Raw genomic sequence first — 14,916 nt, forward strand, 5'->3', positions numbered from 1 at the left:
GATATATATGAATTTCTTTTAATGTGAAGAGGTTTAATATTATTCACCTCAAGGAAAATTGATGCTCCTGAAAGAAATACTGTATATTTCTGGAGGCTCACGTATCCTCCACGGAAAAATACCTACAGCATCAAATCTGAACTCCTGACAGGCAAGGTGCTTTACAATTTGGCCCTCAAAACCTTTCTGCTTTTCTCCTACTTCTCCCTGGACCCGGAGTCCTGTCATTTCCTGATAGGCCACCTTCTTCCTGGCCCCTGTGTGTTTGTGCAGACTCTTCCTTCCAGTGGACCCTACTCTCTACCTGCTGACAACCTACCCTCCCTAAAGGCCTCAAGGGGGTTCAAACACCACCTTTCACATTAAACTTTCTCTGATGGCCCCTGACAGATACGTTGTGAGAGGCAGCACAACGACTGGAAAAGAGCCGGTGCTTTGGGATCAGAAGGCCCGTGTTCAAATCCTAACATTGGGCAAATTACCTAACATCATTAAGATCCCATTTTACATAAGGGAAATGACTGTTTCTCTCTAGGGCTGTTGTAGGGGCTAACTAAGATTCAGGCAAGAGCGTAGTGTCCGGCACATGCTCCCTTCCATCACTCCACTTCTGCAGCACTTTCTTACAACACTCATGTGAAGAGCATACATTTACTTGTTCTTTTTTCATAATGACTTATTTCCCCTAGATAGATCAGTGGTTCCCAATGTCTCAAAGAAGCTTCTAGTATTACCCCCTAAGATCCCGTGGCTTGAAAGATTTTGGTTATTAAATCAAACATATTTATGAAATAGTGCCTGCGTTTCTAAGTTCTCTATCCTACCAAGCTTTGTGAATACTGAGTGCCTTCCCGGCCTTTCCTCTCCAGCCTAACTACTGGGACTCAGAGTTGGGAGCCACCCACGGAGACCATAAACACCTTGAGACTACAGCTCCGTCTTCACACTTCCCACAGCACCTTACTCAGCGCCTTGCACTTAGAACACACCTAGTAACTGCTTGTGGCATAAACAAAAAGTTCCACACAGATGACAGGGGAAAAAGCCCTCTCTAAATTAGCCCGTCCACGAGCAGAAAGGGGTCATTGTTGTGGGAGGCAGAGCTGGAGGCAAGCCCTTCTCCCCCCAACCGCCCCGAGCAGCACCCCCAATTACACCAGCTGGCCTCCAACTTCAGTGTGTGAACCGATTTAAAAAGCGCCCTCTCTTCAGTGTCTGGAAACTCCTGCAAGGAAAGTTTGCTGCCCAAAGTTGGCTTTTGACTACAGTCTCACTAAGAGGCCTCAGCAGGCTGTGGCTAGAGAGACAATGTCACTTAGAGGAGCAGCTTGAAGCGGCAGTTAGGAGAAGAATTATTTTAATGAATACATTTCCTTTCAATTGTATGGGAATATCAAGATCCCATTAGAATAGGGAAGCAATTAGAACTAATAAAGATGAATGCACAGTGCTCGGTGCATGCAGAATAACAAGCAGCCAACAAAGGGACTCCGGAGAGCCTGCTCTAATCCAAATGAACTGGCGAAGCGGAGGGGAAACGGCTCTCTTCAGCTGCTCAAAACCCCTGCATCCCTCGCATTCTGATCACGGCCAGCAAATGGCGTGAGTTGGGCTTTGGAGGTGGGGGTTGAGGGGCCCCCACCAAGGCCCTGGCCCAGCCTCTCTGGGATAGAGATGGGCTGCTGGCAGTCCCTTGGCGACGGCCATTCAGACCAGGGCCCTGGCTCCTGGCCAGCCTCGCGCCTGCCCCTCGCACTGGGCCTCATTGTGTCCAGGTGGCAAATGCCTTCTCGCCAACTCTCCTTCGAGGTTTAGAGAGGGGGTGGGACAGTGAAGGAGGGAGAAACGTGGGGGCCCTGTGCCCTCCCCTCCCCCCTTAGCCAGGGTCTGCTCCTCCTCTGCATTTGGTGTTGTGTTACAGACACTGGTGGGTCACAGGCAGCCAAACACAGAAGTACTGTTGCTTACACAATTGCTCTTCAAACAGTAACAAACAATTTTCATTACCCAAGTCAAATCGAATCATTCGCCTGGTCATCCTGCCTCAATCCCAGCCTCCCATTCAAAAACCCCAGGCCTGACGCTCTGGTCTTTCTGCTGTGACAAAATTGGGCTCCATTTTGCCCCCTGGCCCAGGGATACTGGACAAAGCTTGTCCTAATTCCTTCTCTGAGCAGATCAGCTGCATGGCTGTCAAGACTGTCAGGATAAATAGGGGCAACACAAGCACCGAGGCAGTTTAGGGTCCACTCAGATTGGGGTGATATGTTGCTCAGTGTCTGTGTGAAGAAGCACTCAAGAGTTTGGAGGACTCTATCGCCAAGTTTAAAAGGAATCTGACAAGATAACCCTGGCTCCCCACCAAAGCATTCACTGGCCTTAGAGTGAGTGTCAAGATTTGACATTTCTTTATTTAATCTTTTTTGGCCAGACTTTTTTTCAAGCAGGAATGTGTTAGCTCATTCCAAAATGTCTGCACAAGAGGCCAGTAACACTCATTACTAAGATTTTTCTACTTCTCTTTAAATAAAAAAAAAAGTCTATAACATTTTATACTTGTTTCTTAGTGGCAGAGCACACACTTTAAAAGTATATTTATGTTTATATTCTTACTTGAACCTTAAAATAACTCTGTGGGGAGGGGCAAAGCAAGGGCTGTCAGGCCTAAAGATGAGGAAACAGTGGCCGGGAAAGGTTAAATGTCCTGTCCAAGGTCATGAGCAAGTGATTGAGGAGCAACACGAGAACTCGGATCTCCTGACCTAGTTCAGAGCTTTGTTTTAGGACACATCTTTTCTACACCCACAGAATGCTGGAAATTTCCAAAGTAATTAATTCTGCAATTCTGCTTTTCAGTATAATTCCCTTATCCTTTTCCAGATCCTAAACTTGCTAAGCACTGTGGTCTTTCAGATTCCAGACTACAAAGGATCCTGCCACAGAAGATTTCAATCTAATAATAGTCTTCAAAGTATTTGTTTCACTGTCCCCCACCCCAGCCAAAGAGACAGACATTTCTTCCCTTCTAATAGCTTAGGTAAGGATTATTTTAAAAGTCTGCCTGTCCAGTTTAAGGCAGGCACAATCAAAATTAGAAAAATGTTTGTCTAGGTCCCTTCTAATATATAACATTGTAGCACCCAAGGATGGCAGTAATAAAGCAAAGTTCCATTCATCTTTCATACCCTCTACCAACTCCAGTGCCTACAGGCCATTCATTCAATTATTTTCAAAATCTTTTTCATTTTTATAATTTTTGAGGTATAATTTATATACTGTGAAATGCACAGACATTAGGAACTTTGTTGTCATTTTGCCCTGGGAACTCCATGAGGGACACAGCAGCCTAGGAGCAGGTTTGCAAGACAAGACTTTGCTACTTTAGCACAAGTTCTTGTGCCATTTATTGAAATCATTCAGTCTAGTAAAAGCTGATCATGCAACAATGGTATGAGGTATAAAGTCCAGAGGGTGGGATAGGAATGGGGGACAAAGTTTTACGATGGACAGGAAAGGGGATATGACCGTATATGTGTCAAGAGACATTGTGTCAGCAAAGTATTTGAAGTTATCACAGATAGAGTTATCCTGAGACCACCGTGGACTTAGTTACATAATCAGGTCAACAGCGGTCTGGGCATCCCTGGGCCTGCTTCGTCATATGCGCTATACTCCGAAGGTAGTCAACGAATTCTCTGCTTTGCTATGATTTTAGATAGCAAATAGGTCACAGTTGCCCATGAGTGGCCAGCTTGTAGCCAGCTCCTAGGAACCCACAATTAGGGTTATTGTTTTATAAGTATTAACAAATGTATGCTTATAACCAAATCAAAATATAGAACATTTCCATCACTCCCCCCCAAAAAAAGTTCCTGCACATCCCTTTCTGGTCAATCCCACTCCGAGCCTCCACTGTTCTAAATTCTATCACCACAGATTTGTTTAATCTGCCTCGAATATCAGATTAAATGAAATCATAATGTGCTTAATCTTTTGTATCTTTCTTCTTCTCAAATTAATGTCTGCCAGATTTATCCATGCTGTAATGTATCAGAAACTTTTTGCTTTGTTTTGTTTTGTTTTTTTGGATGAATACTGTTATGTCATTCATCCAGTTTTTATAAATTCAGTCATTTTACTGCTAATTTGTCCCTCAAAACTGTTTCCATTCAACACATAGCTTGTTACTGCCCCTTTTCATGCATATATATTTCCTCTGCAATTCTTGAAGAGAGAAAAATATGTAAGTGGACTATTTTAACTGTAGCACTGTCCTTGTAGATAGAAGGGGTTCTCTCTACCTTCAGGAGAGACAGATAACCAGGCGGTGTAGTGTGGTGGTCATGAGAACAGTCTACAGAACAGACAGATCTAGGTTCTTATTTCTGGTCTAGCATTTAACAGATGGATAGTCTGGGACAGGTGATTTAACCTCTCTGTGATTGTTTTCGCATTTGTAAAATGAGGATAATAATACCTTCCTAATAGGGATTTATGAGAACTAAATTATATTGTACATAAAATGTTTGGCTCAATAGAAACTAGTAGTAGCCTCAAGCTAGACTATAATAAACATCCTCCTGTTTCATTTACACACTTCAGTTCCTGTATTTCATATAGTATCGATGGGTATATATTTTCAGAAATGTTTTTAAATAAATTTGTGGTTAGATCTAGAAAAGTGTTATTTACTTAAAATAAATGTTATTTTCCATGGAAAAAAATAAAGCCTTCCATCATTTATTGAGTGTCAACTCTAAGGGGCGCTTCAAAATAGTTAATAGCCCTAGCTTTAGGATGTTTGGTTTGGGGTGGTAATAAGATACACACAAAAATAATTATAATACAAAGTAGACTATGGTCAATAAAAATAATAATTAACATCTATTAATATAGTGGTTAAGATCATGAGTTCTGGAGTTAAGCTATGTGGTTCAAATCTCAGTCATGTGATGTTCGGGAAATTACTTAACCTCTTTGTATGTTACCACACTTGTAAAATGGGGATAATAGTACTAGTTATCTAGCAGGACTATTAGGAGAAACAGATGAGCTTTACATGTATGTGCTTAGCATAGTATAAGCACATAAAAGTATGCAATAAATAGCTAACATTTATTGAACACTCAACCCATGCCAAGCACTGCATTATGTGCATTATTTCACATAATCTCCACAATGCTGTGAATACTATTATACCCATTTTACCAGTAATGAAACTGCAGGGCTGGAAGTTTAGTTAACTTGCCTAACATTACATACTTAGTCAACAGCAAATACCATAGGAAAGACATATCTATAAAATGGCAATGATGATAATAGTACTTAGCTTAATGAGAATTAAACAAACTTGAAAAGTGCTTAGTCTAGGCTTAAATTGCTATTGTGATTCAGAGATGGCAGTAAATAACTTTCAAGGAGACTAAGGAAGCATTGGTAAGGATGATCTTTAAGCTGAGCCCTGAACAGTGGATAGGATTTGGAGAGATGGAAATGAGGACGGTATTTTAGAAGAAAGGAAAGGAGAGAAAAAGGCAAGAAGTGGAATAAAAGAGAAGAGTACATAAAAAGAAAAAAACTAATGGAAAGTTGATTAGGTTAAAAAAAAAAAAAAAGGCTCTTCTTTCCTCCAGTCAGTAGTCCTGCCACCTGTACTTCCACAATCCATCTTTTATCATTTTTCCTTTCACCTCTATATAATCTGTTATACTTATACTCTCATCACCCCAATTTACTGTATTTGCCTCTCTCCTTGCCAGGCACTGTTGTATGGACTAAGGATACACCAATGAACAAGTCAGGCCAAGTCTCAGTTTCGATTCTGCACTATAAAAATACTGCAAACTGGATTCCCAGCTTTTGGTCAGCCCAATCCATCGCCACCAGAGAGACTGTAAAGATACAGATCTGGTCCAGCCGCTCCCTTGCTTAAATCCCCCTATAGTGTTTTCCCATCAAGTTCAGAATAAACTTCAGTCTCCCTAGCATCCTGTTCAAGACTCCTCACTAACTGACCAGCGGTCGTTATCTTCCAATGTTCAATCCCCTGTACTCTACACTTGATCCACAGTGAACCACTAAAAGCCTGGACAGACACTCAGCAAGCACCTGCCCAAAGGATGTGGTTAGAACTCCATCCCTACTTCATCCTTCACACTGAACCACACCTACTCCGCGTGCCTTGGATAAGCCCCGTTCACCCGCACTTCGTGCTTTCGACCCCCAAAGCAGCACAGACCACACAGCTCCTCGGAGACCTTACTTGCGGATCAGCCGAGACGCAGCCCGACCCCACAGGGAGCGGAAAGGGCGGGACTTCGCGCGGCCCCCCCGCCGCCGCCATCTTGGTCCATTTGGCCGGAAGTGGCTGGAGAAGCCGGCGCTTGGCGCGCACTGAGGATGCGCGGCGCGTCCCGAGCCCTGTGCGGTGCCGCGCCGCAGCCTCAAAGCCCCCTCGGTCACCAACCCTAGTTGTTCTTCCGCCGCCCCAGCCGCTGTGCACCCCCGACACTGGGATTTGCGCAGCATTTCGCACCCCCTGGGCTGTGTACGCGCGCTGCACCTGCTTGGTGGAAAACATGTTGCAGAATCGCGAGAGCGGGGTCACCCCATCCCGCAGGCCGAGGGGGAGAAGGATGCGGTCAAGACGGTGAGCCCCAGGCCCTGACTGCCTCCAGGAGGAGGCCCCGAGCCTCCTTTTGCAGGACAGCCCCCAAGAGGACCTTGGCGCCGTGAGGGAGGAGGGGTCTGCAGAGCCGGTAGTCGCCCGGAAAGGTGCCTCGGCGGCCAGAGCCTTAGCACTGCGCTGGGGTGTCCCCGTCGCCCTAGGACGGGCCCGAGTTGGTGCAGTGCCTGCTGGTGAAGGACAAGAAGAGCCCCGTTACTCGCTCCGAGATAGTTCGGAGACTTGAAGAATCTGTCCCCGGAGATCGTCGCTAGGGCCGCAGAACGTCTGCGGCATGTTTCTGGTTTCGAGCTGATGCAGCTTGGCCGCAAGCACCACACTTACATCCTGATCAACAAATTAAAACCTCTTGAGGAAGAGGAGGAGGCTCTGGGAGGAGATGGTCCCAGATTGGGTATTTTAATGATGATCTTGGGCCTTATCTGCATGAAAGGTGATAGCGCCAGGGAAGCACAGGTCTGGGAGATGCTGCGTGGGTTGGGGTTGCATCCCTCAAAGTATCACTTCCTCTTTGGGTACCCGAAGAGGCTTATGGAAGAGTTCGTGCAGCAGCGATACCTCAGTTGCGGGCAGGTGCCTTACACTAGTCCACCGAAGTGTGAATTCTTTTGGGGTCCCCGAAGCAACCTGGAGACCAGCAAGATGAAAATCCCGGGGTTTGTGACTAAGCTCCATAAGAAAGACCCGGAGCAGTGGCCAGCACAGTACCGTGAGGCCCTGGCAGAGGAGACCGACAGGGCCAGAGCTGAGGCTAGGGCCAGGGCCAGCGCTAGGGCAGACATCCACCCCTGGTGAAGGCTAGTGGAAAATTAGCGTGGGGTGAGGTGTGGGGGAAATATGGAAGCTACTGTCTTGAGTCGTGTTCTATAGGTGAGAGAAGAGTGATTATTCAGTAGAAATTGTATTTGTGTAGCTAGGATTTAGGTTTTGTGTCTTGTTACATTTGTTATATTTAATGTATATACTGTTAAATTGATGTTTATAAATGAGAGTGGTGTACTTTTTTGTTGTAGTTTTGCTGGTTTTGTAAAATGGATTGGAAAACTTCGCATTTTTTCCTCCAATCTTTGAACAAATTATGCAGCATTGTAGTGCAATACTTTATTTAAAAGAATTCAGCAGTATGATGATCTGGTACCAGGAAAAAAAAAATAGCTGATTGGATGTCTACGCCCCCAACACTTTTTGTCCTAAGTGTATTTGAATTCAGAAAAAAGTCTGACATGTACCTCTTAACTATGGTATCTAGAGAAAAATAAAAACCCAAAAATTAGAAGTACACCTTGGTACACTTAATCATCTTTTGGCGTGATACACTATTTGGGAAAATTGAGCAAGATAAAAGTACTGCTTTTTGGAACTGGACAGTAAATAAATAAACCAAAAATTACAGTGCAGCCACTCGAAGGCTACAGAGAGACATCTGTCGCAACTGGGGCAATTCAGTTAGGCTTTCCTGGGGTTACTTTTTAGAAAGGGGGAAAAGCTGGGTTGGGCAGGGAGGAGCGGAAGAGGAGGAAGAAGTTGGAAGAAAATGGTATTACAAATGACTGTTTATAATGACAGATGCTCCTCAATAACTTGGGAGAAGATTTTATACAAGGCAGATCTGAACTATACCCCACCATTGCCAGTGCTCTTACCCCAGGACAATTTATAACAGTGCACAGACAGTGATGGTCACTATTAGTAAACATATTGGTCCTCTCCATCTTCTGTCTCTCAATCTCTTCAAGGTTCTTTCTTCTACCAAAGGCTGCAGAAACCAAATACTGTCAGGAGCAGTGTGTAGTGTGGGTGGAGAATACATATGGTGTCACCTAACACCAGAGTGTTCCACTTCAAGATCTCTCTCCTAGCACCAGGAGGCCCATGTTTCTACCTGCCACCTCTCATTTGGGAGCAGACTTATAAGGCATCCCTTACATTCTTAAGTACCCATGAAGAGTCAGCTACATAAGCAGTGTGGGCCTCTGCAATGCCTGCCACCTTCTTTCTGGAAACGAATCCTGGAGTGTGGGTACATTGAACAATAGGAAACCTAGAAGAGCGATCACCACACCAGAGATGGGTGTAGGGAAACTTCCCTCTTCCTGCCATGTTCAGAAGGGCTGCTTTCTCCTCTCTTTACTGGCGGCTTTTTCCTACTTTCATTTGTGTCCAAGTAACATTCCTAAGTATGTTAAGGTTAGCATGGAATACAAGTACTTTAGGACACAGGGATCCAACAAATTAGATTGCAACCAAAAGCTGTAAACTTACGGACAAAAAGTATACTAGGAACTTAAAATATGACTTCTGAACAGTTTATAATTAAACAAGTATATTGGGTGCCCACTACATGCCCTGGACTTTGTGGGAGTCCAAAGATTAAAATGGGAAGGTTTTCTTTACCTTCTAGAAACAATAACAATTTCTCAACTCCTGAGAGGTCAACAGTGTGCCTGATTACTTGGTGATTTGCATAAGGTCACCAGGTAGCACAGGACAGCACCCAGACTAGAATCCAAGCCCCTTGCCCCCAATCCAGTGTATTTCATTCTACGCGTTTCTCCCCATTCCTGGCTTCAAGTATATTGTGTATAATTTTAGTTATCACAGCTTCAAAAACAAGCAATGTATGTGTGTAATTATCTCTAGTTGCCATTTATTTAATACCTAAGATGAGCCAGTTAATGCTTTATATGTTTTAATGATTTGTATAACAAACAGAGACACTATAAAGGTTTCACACATACAAAAAACACTATAAAGTGTGTGATGGAACTGAAGTCTGATTGAGTGAAAAGCCAGTAACTTCATTATTTTATATTTCCTTCTTCTTGGGACTCCTTCCAGACTTGGGTCATCTGTCTCCAGACTCGTTCTTGCTTCAAAAAACTGCTGTCTCGCTGTAGATACAAACCAGGGTTATGTAGCCAAGGTAAATATGACAAGACACTGGCCTGCAAAAGAGTAAGTCATGAGACTAAAATTAGTTGGAGTATTATCTGTGAACATCGGCCCCAGCTCTGTCTACTGTCCCAGTGTTCTCAGAGTATGTTCTCAAACTCAGTATGTTTTGTCCTTAGAGGCCGTGTTTCCTGTCTTCTTTAGTCTGTCCTCTTCACTAAGCCTCAAATTTAGTTTTTCATTCCATGGAACTATCAAATAGCATTTGTGGACCCACAAATGTGATTCCCAGCGTTGTTCCCAGATGGTACAGAGGGCTGGCAGGACTCTTACCCTTGCCTCAGGATGAAAGACCTCCCATGTCACAGATGCCATCATCAGCTTCTAAGAAGTGCTGCAAGTGTGCTTCTGGGCCCATATGTAGAACAGACAGTGGCCATGGTGAGGGCAGGAGGTGAATTCCCTGTGACTCGGGGTCACTCATGAGGGAGAAGGAAGGCCTAGCTCTTCCGTCTCTTTCCCCTTCAGGCACAAACAGAACTAGATCTTCCTGGGTGAAACTGTATGAGTGGAGAGAGCAGGGATTGGAGGGGCAGGTACTGTTGGGAGAGTGGGGACAGATGGATGACTCCAAATCATACTAATTATCCTCCAACTAGAAAGCAAAGGCAGTGAAGGAAATTCTGTTGAAAATGAATTATATCTTGGACAACAGGAAGGTCTCAGTTCAGTCACAGCCCTTGTGACACTCTTTTTTTTTTTTTTTTTTTTTTTTTTGGTGGGACCCTTGCCAGCGGCCAGGGAACGAACCGGAGCCTCAGAGGCTGTGGGCAGCCTCGCAGCCCAGCGCTCAACCACTGAGCCACCAGGGGAGGCCCCCAACCTTGCGGCACTCTTGACACTCACCAGCATAGGGATTTTTGACCCACTGGAACTCGGAGAAGGGGTGTTTGGAAACAGGTTCAGGTTGATTATAACCCCAGCATCTAGCAGGCACATAGTGCTCTGGAGGTGGCAGCTCATTTGCAGCCCCTCCAAATCAGGCCTCAATTCACAGTCTCAATCACGGTTTCCACTTGAAATAATTATGCTTCTTGCCTTGGTCATGGTGGCAATTGATGCTTGTGCAAATTATTCCTCAAATTGTACAGCGCAGCAGTGACGGCAACAATTACCTCCAGCGGAAACATAGTGTACCCACTAAGGAGGTTAGGTATTCTGAAAAGTGTCCTAATCAAGGCCTTTGAAAAGTCGTGACTATGTGACCTTGAACAAGGAATTCCAAACTCTGAGGACTGAAGCTCTAGGAAAGCGGGTGGGTGATTAGAATAGTGCTGAGCTACAATACACAACTCACACCCCATCCTACGAGCTGATCGCAGACCCTGCCCGGTCCCCAAGCCAGCCATGCCCAACAATCACAGCCAGCATTTCTTAAGCCTTATGTGTCAGGCATGATGCTAAGTCTGATAACCACATTGGTTCATGCATCTGCACCACAGCCCCATGAGGCAGCTTCTACATTTGCCAACATTATGATTCTATAGTGAAACCACCAGGAAAGAATAATTCCTCCCATCCTGTCAACACACAAGTTAAATGACTTGCCCAAGCTCATGACTTTGTTAGTGAGCAGCAGATCCAAAACTTTAACCTAAATCTGGGTTCTGGCTGGTATTTCACCCTGCTGTTCTTCAGAAGGTTCTCAGAGGGCAACCAGTCTCCTTTGGGAAAAATGGGACTAAGAGAGGAAGAAAGAAAAGCGCTCATCCTCTTCATTCATACCATAACCCAGAGAACCCAGGCTAGTGAGCAGAGGCAGTGAAGAGGGCAGGGCCAAGCTGGCCTCTCTGGTTGTAATTTCATGGGCCATTTGTCACAAGAAGGGACCCATGTTAGCAGACAAGCCTGATTTTGAGGAATGATGCCTCTGAGCTGCAGCTCTGAGGCCTGTGCTGGGGGGAAATCGGTGCCAGAAAGGAGCAGACTCAGCCTGAAAATCGCTGGGTGTCGAGCACAGCCAAAGGCAGTCATGTTACCTAACCATGAGGACAGAGGAGACCTCGAAAATAGAAAGCCCTTGGCTTCTGGAGCAGATGGACCTGCATTCCAATCCCATTCCACCATCTGATCAAGAGTGACTTCAACTGAGTTACCCAACCTCTCTGAGCTTTTGTTTCCTCATCTTTTAAAGAGAGTAAATGCTTCCTACCTCAACGCACTGAAGACTGAATGAGAGAATTACTAAGCACCTGCCACAGCACCTGGAACGTGCTGTTTTGATTATAAAATGTATTTACCCATTCAGCAAATATTTACTAAGCATCTTGTGTACATTTGAGGCATACATACTAGATGGTGAGCTGACAGCAGGGAAGAAAATGGAAAGGGGTCTTGCCCTCACTGAGCTTACTTGCTAGAGTAAGGAGCTAGGTTATGTGTAACACATAACCTGTCAGATGGTGATCTACTTGACAGGAAAAAATGAAGCAGAAAATGGGGAAGGGATGGTGGGAGTGTGCAATTTTAAATAGCCTGGTCAGGGGAAGCCTCACTGAGAAGTGGCATTTGGTAGGGACCCCACAAACTCTGAGGGAACTAGGGAAGAGAAGCTGCATTCAGATGGAACAGCAAGTAAGAAGATCCAGGGTGGGAGAAGGTCAGACAGGTTCTGAGAAATTTCTCTCACAAGCTGAGTGAGGGGAGGAGGATCTGGAGAGGAAGGAGCCTGTGGATCTGGCACATGCGCCTCAAACAGTGACTAAACAAGGACCTTGCACCCAGAATTAGCAAAGGAGTTCAGCAGGGGAAGAAACCACACAGGCCTTAGGCACTGAGGAGGCTTCCGCTGGGCCCAGAAGGGAAAGGAACGAAATAATATTCTTTTTTCATAGCTTTTGTTTTTCTAATTACAAATGCTTATGGTGGAAAATTTGGAAAGTTCCATAAAAATATAAAGAAGAAAATGAAATCTCTACTACTCCTGCACCCAGAGGCAACATGGTTAACAGAGTAGAACAGTTTTACATCTCTCTCTAGAGTGTTTCCTTTCCACCTGCCTCGGGGATAAATGATTTCTTGCTATTTTAACAATGAGTTACAATGCGCCAAGCCCCATTCCAGGCAACACTTCCCTCAAATATTTCTGGGAGTTCCCATTGGGGCAGCTCAAATGATGTCCCAAACCTATCTGCCCACAGCATCACCAGGTGGGGTGTGGAGCCCATGAAAGTATCCTCTGCTGGAGATACTTCTGTGGGGTCCCCGGCATCCTAGGCTGCTGCCTCCTCTGTGGCCCCCAGGGTTCCAGGGGGGATGCTGGCTCTGTGCAGAGGGACAGAGCGCCCATCTCACCAGCTGTGCATCAAGACAAGTCACCAGAGCCCCCAAGGAACAGTGCCAGGGTCTCTCCAGCCCCCCAGGAAGTCTGCTTGAAATCTCTTACAAGCAACTCTCATACTTCAGCTGCTAATAGTCACCCCCACAGGGACCAGTCCAGGCTCACTCTCTTCCCAACTCCTCTCTGCAAATCTTAGGGGAGAAGGGAGGAAAAAAAGGCACTCGCTGTCTCCAAAGCATGGCAATTTCTGCTGCTGAACCAGAACAGTGAACATGAGCGTTCAGGCCCTTAGTGACAACAGTTTTAGGTTTGTGTTATTTTCCCCAAACAAAGCAGAAGTCCACCCTAAAGGTAAACTAAATCCTCTACCTCTAGCAAACGGTGAGCAACTCCAGCTCCCTCTCCTCCACTTTTTCCATAGTCTCCTATCATGTTTCAAAACCTTAGGGTACAGTTCAGCCAGGGATGTTGCATAGTGTTCGTAATGCTAGGAATTTAGGTAAAACACTGAAAGTGGGGAAAGGATCCGTGAGGGAAGTAACTCCAGCAGAGATAAGGTAGCAGGAATGGGCACGGTGTCCTGGGAACCATGAGTGGACAAGTAGACTGGAGCAGAGTCAGTGGAGAAGGAGAAAGTTCCGTAGCTAGAGAAAGCAGGGGTGGGGGGATGCAGTGGCTGAGGGAGAGTGAGTGCATGGTGGTGCTTTCAGAAGGTGGGCTGCTGGTTGAGGGGCCTCCCAAAGGCAGGGAGGCCAACTGGGAGACCCTGCCAATATGGTCCAAATAGGAGTTGATGAGGGCCTGAGGGGGGGAATATGGCAGCCGTAGTGGAAGTGGGAGAGGACTGGTTGAGAGAATAACTTGAAATGATGTGATAACTCATTAGCTGTGGGAAATGAAAAGGGGTTCATATGAAGTATAAACCAAGTACTTTATTTTTTTTTTTTTAAAGATTTATTTATTTATTTATACAAGCACTGGGTACAGTCAGAAGCGCGGGAGGGCGAGAGAACTCACCAGAGCCAGAGTGGGGAGCAGAGCAGGCAGAAGGACCGAAGTACACTGCTGAGGGGAGCAGCGGGCGGCAGGAGAGGTCTGCGCGCCATGTGGGATTCTCGCCTGGCAGCCTGGGATCAAACCGGCTCTGCAGAGGCTGCAGGCAGCTTAGCAACCCAGCAGCACTCAACCACTGCACCACCCAGGGAGGCCCTGATACAAAATTTAAAGAGGCAGCCACTCTGGGTTGCCATCCCTATGTTCCCATGACCCTGAAAGTGAGCACCTCCGTGTGACTGCCTTTCCCAAAGACCAGATACCTTATCTCACTTCCCACCCCCACTCCGTGCCACTCTCTGCCCTCCACCCCATGCAAAGGCCTTGGCCCCAAGCATGTGGCTCTGGCGTAGAGGATGGGCTCAGTTAAACCAAGTACTTTAAAGCTGCAGTGATTGCAAGAACCTTGGAACTGTTCATCCAAACAGCTAGATGTTGGTGGAGCTGGCTCGGGGTCAAGAAAGAGGATATGGCTTCGGGCAACTGGAGTCTCAGTGGCTTAGCTGGACGTTGGGGGGACACTTAGACACGAACAGAGAAAGGACACTGAGGCTGGAAGGAGAAGCTCTGAGTCATCCTTTTAGAGGACACAGCCCAAACCATGGACTTGATCCTCAAGAGAGTCTAGAGCAAGGAGAGCAAGAAATTGCCTCCTCTCTCTTCTTGCTATGTGGGAGAAAGCAAGGCTCTCTGAGCTCCATGCAGGTTACACAGACACTTCGTCCTGATCACACAGGGCCATCTTCTGCATTTACTTCTACAAGTGATCTGGGGGATAAGATGACGGTCTCAGAAGGGAGCAGCATGGCACAACATCATGGAACTAGGAAAGGAAGCTCTAAGTTGTTGCAGGTGTCCACAGAGGGGTAGGGTGGTCAAGATTCTTTATGGGCACTGAAAACAAAACTACAGACGACACACTGAGCTAGAAGAACACTGAGCAGGT

At 45.8% G+C, this 14,916-nt stretch overlaps 1 protein-coding gene across 1 annotated transcript; it reads left to right on the forward strand.

Annotated features, from left to right (window-relative positions):
* Window positions 1-6,578: 6,578 nt before the first annotated feature.
* MAGEF1 (MAGE family member F1) lies at window positions 6,579-7,480 on the forward strand (the record flags this gene model as incomplete). The annotated part of the gene is given in 7 exon segments (XM_084232712.1): window positions 6,579-6,603; window positions 6,606-6,635; window positions 6,638-6,670; window positions 6,673-6,804; window positions 6,807-6,830; window positions 6,833-6,900; window positions 6,902-7,480. Coding segments are annotated over 7 exon segments (891 nt in total).
* Window positions 7,481-14,916: the final 7,436 nt, after the last annotated feature.

This window comes from Talpa europaea (genome assembly GCF_964194135.1).
Source record: "Talpa europaea genome assembly, chromosome: 4".
NCBI classification, from domain to species: domain Eukaryota; kingdom Metazoa; phylum Chordata; class Mammalia; order Eulipotyphla; family Talpidae; genus Talpa; species Talpa europaea.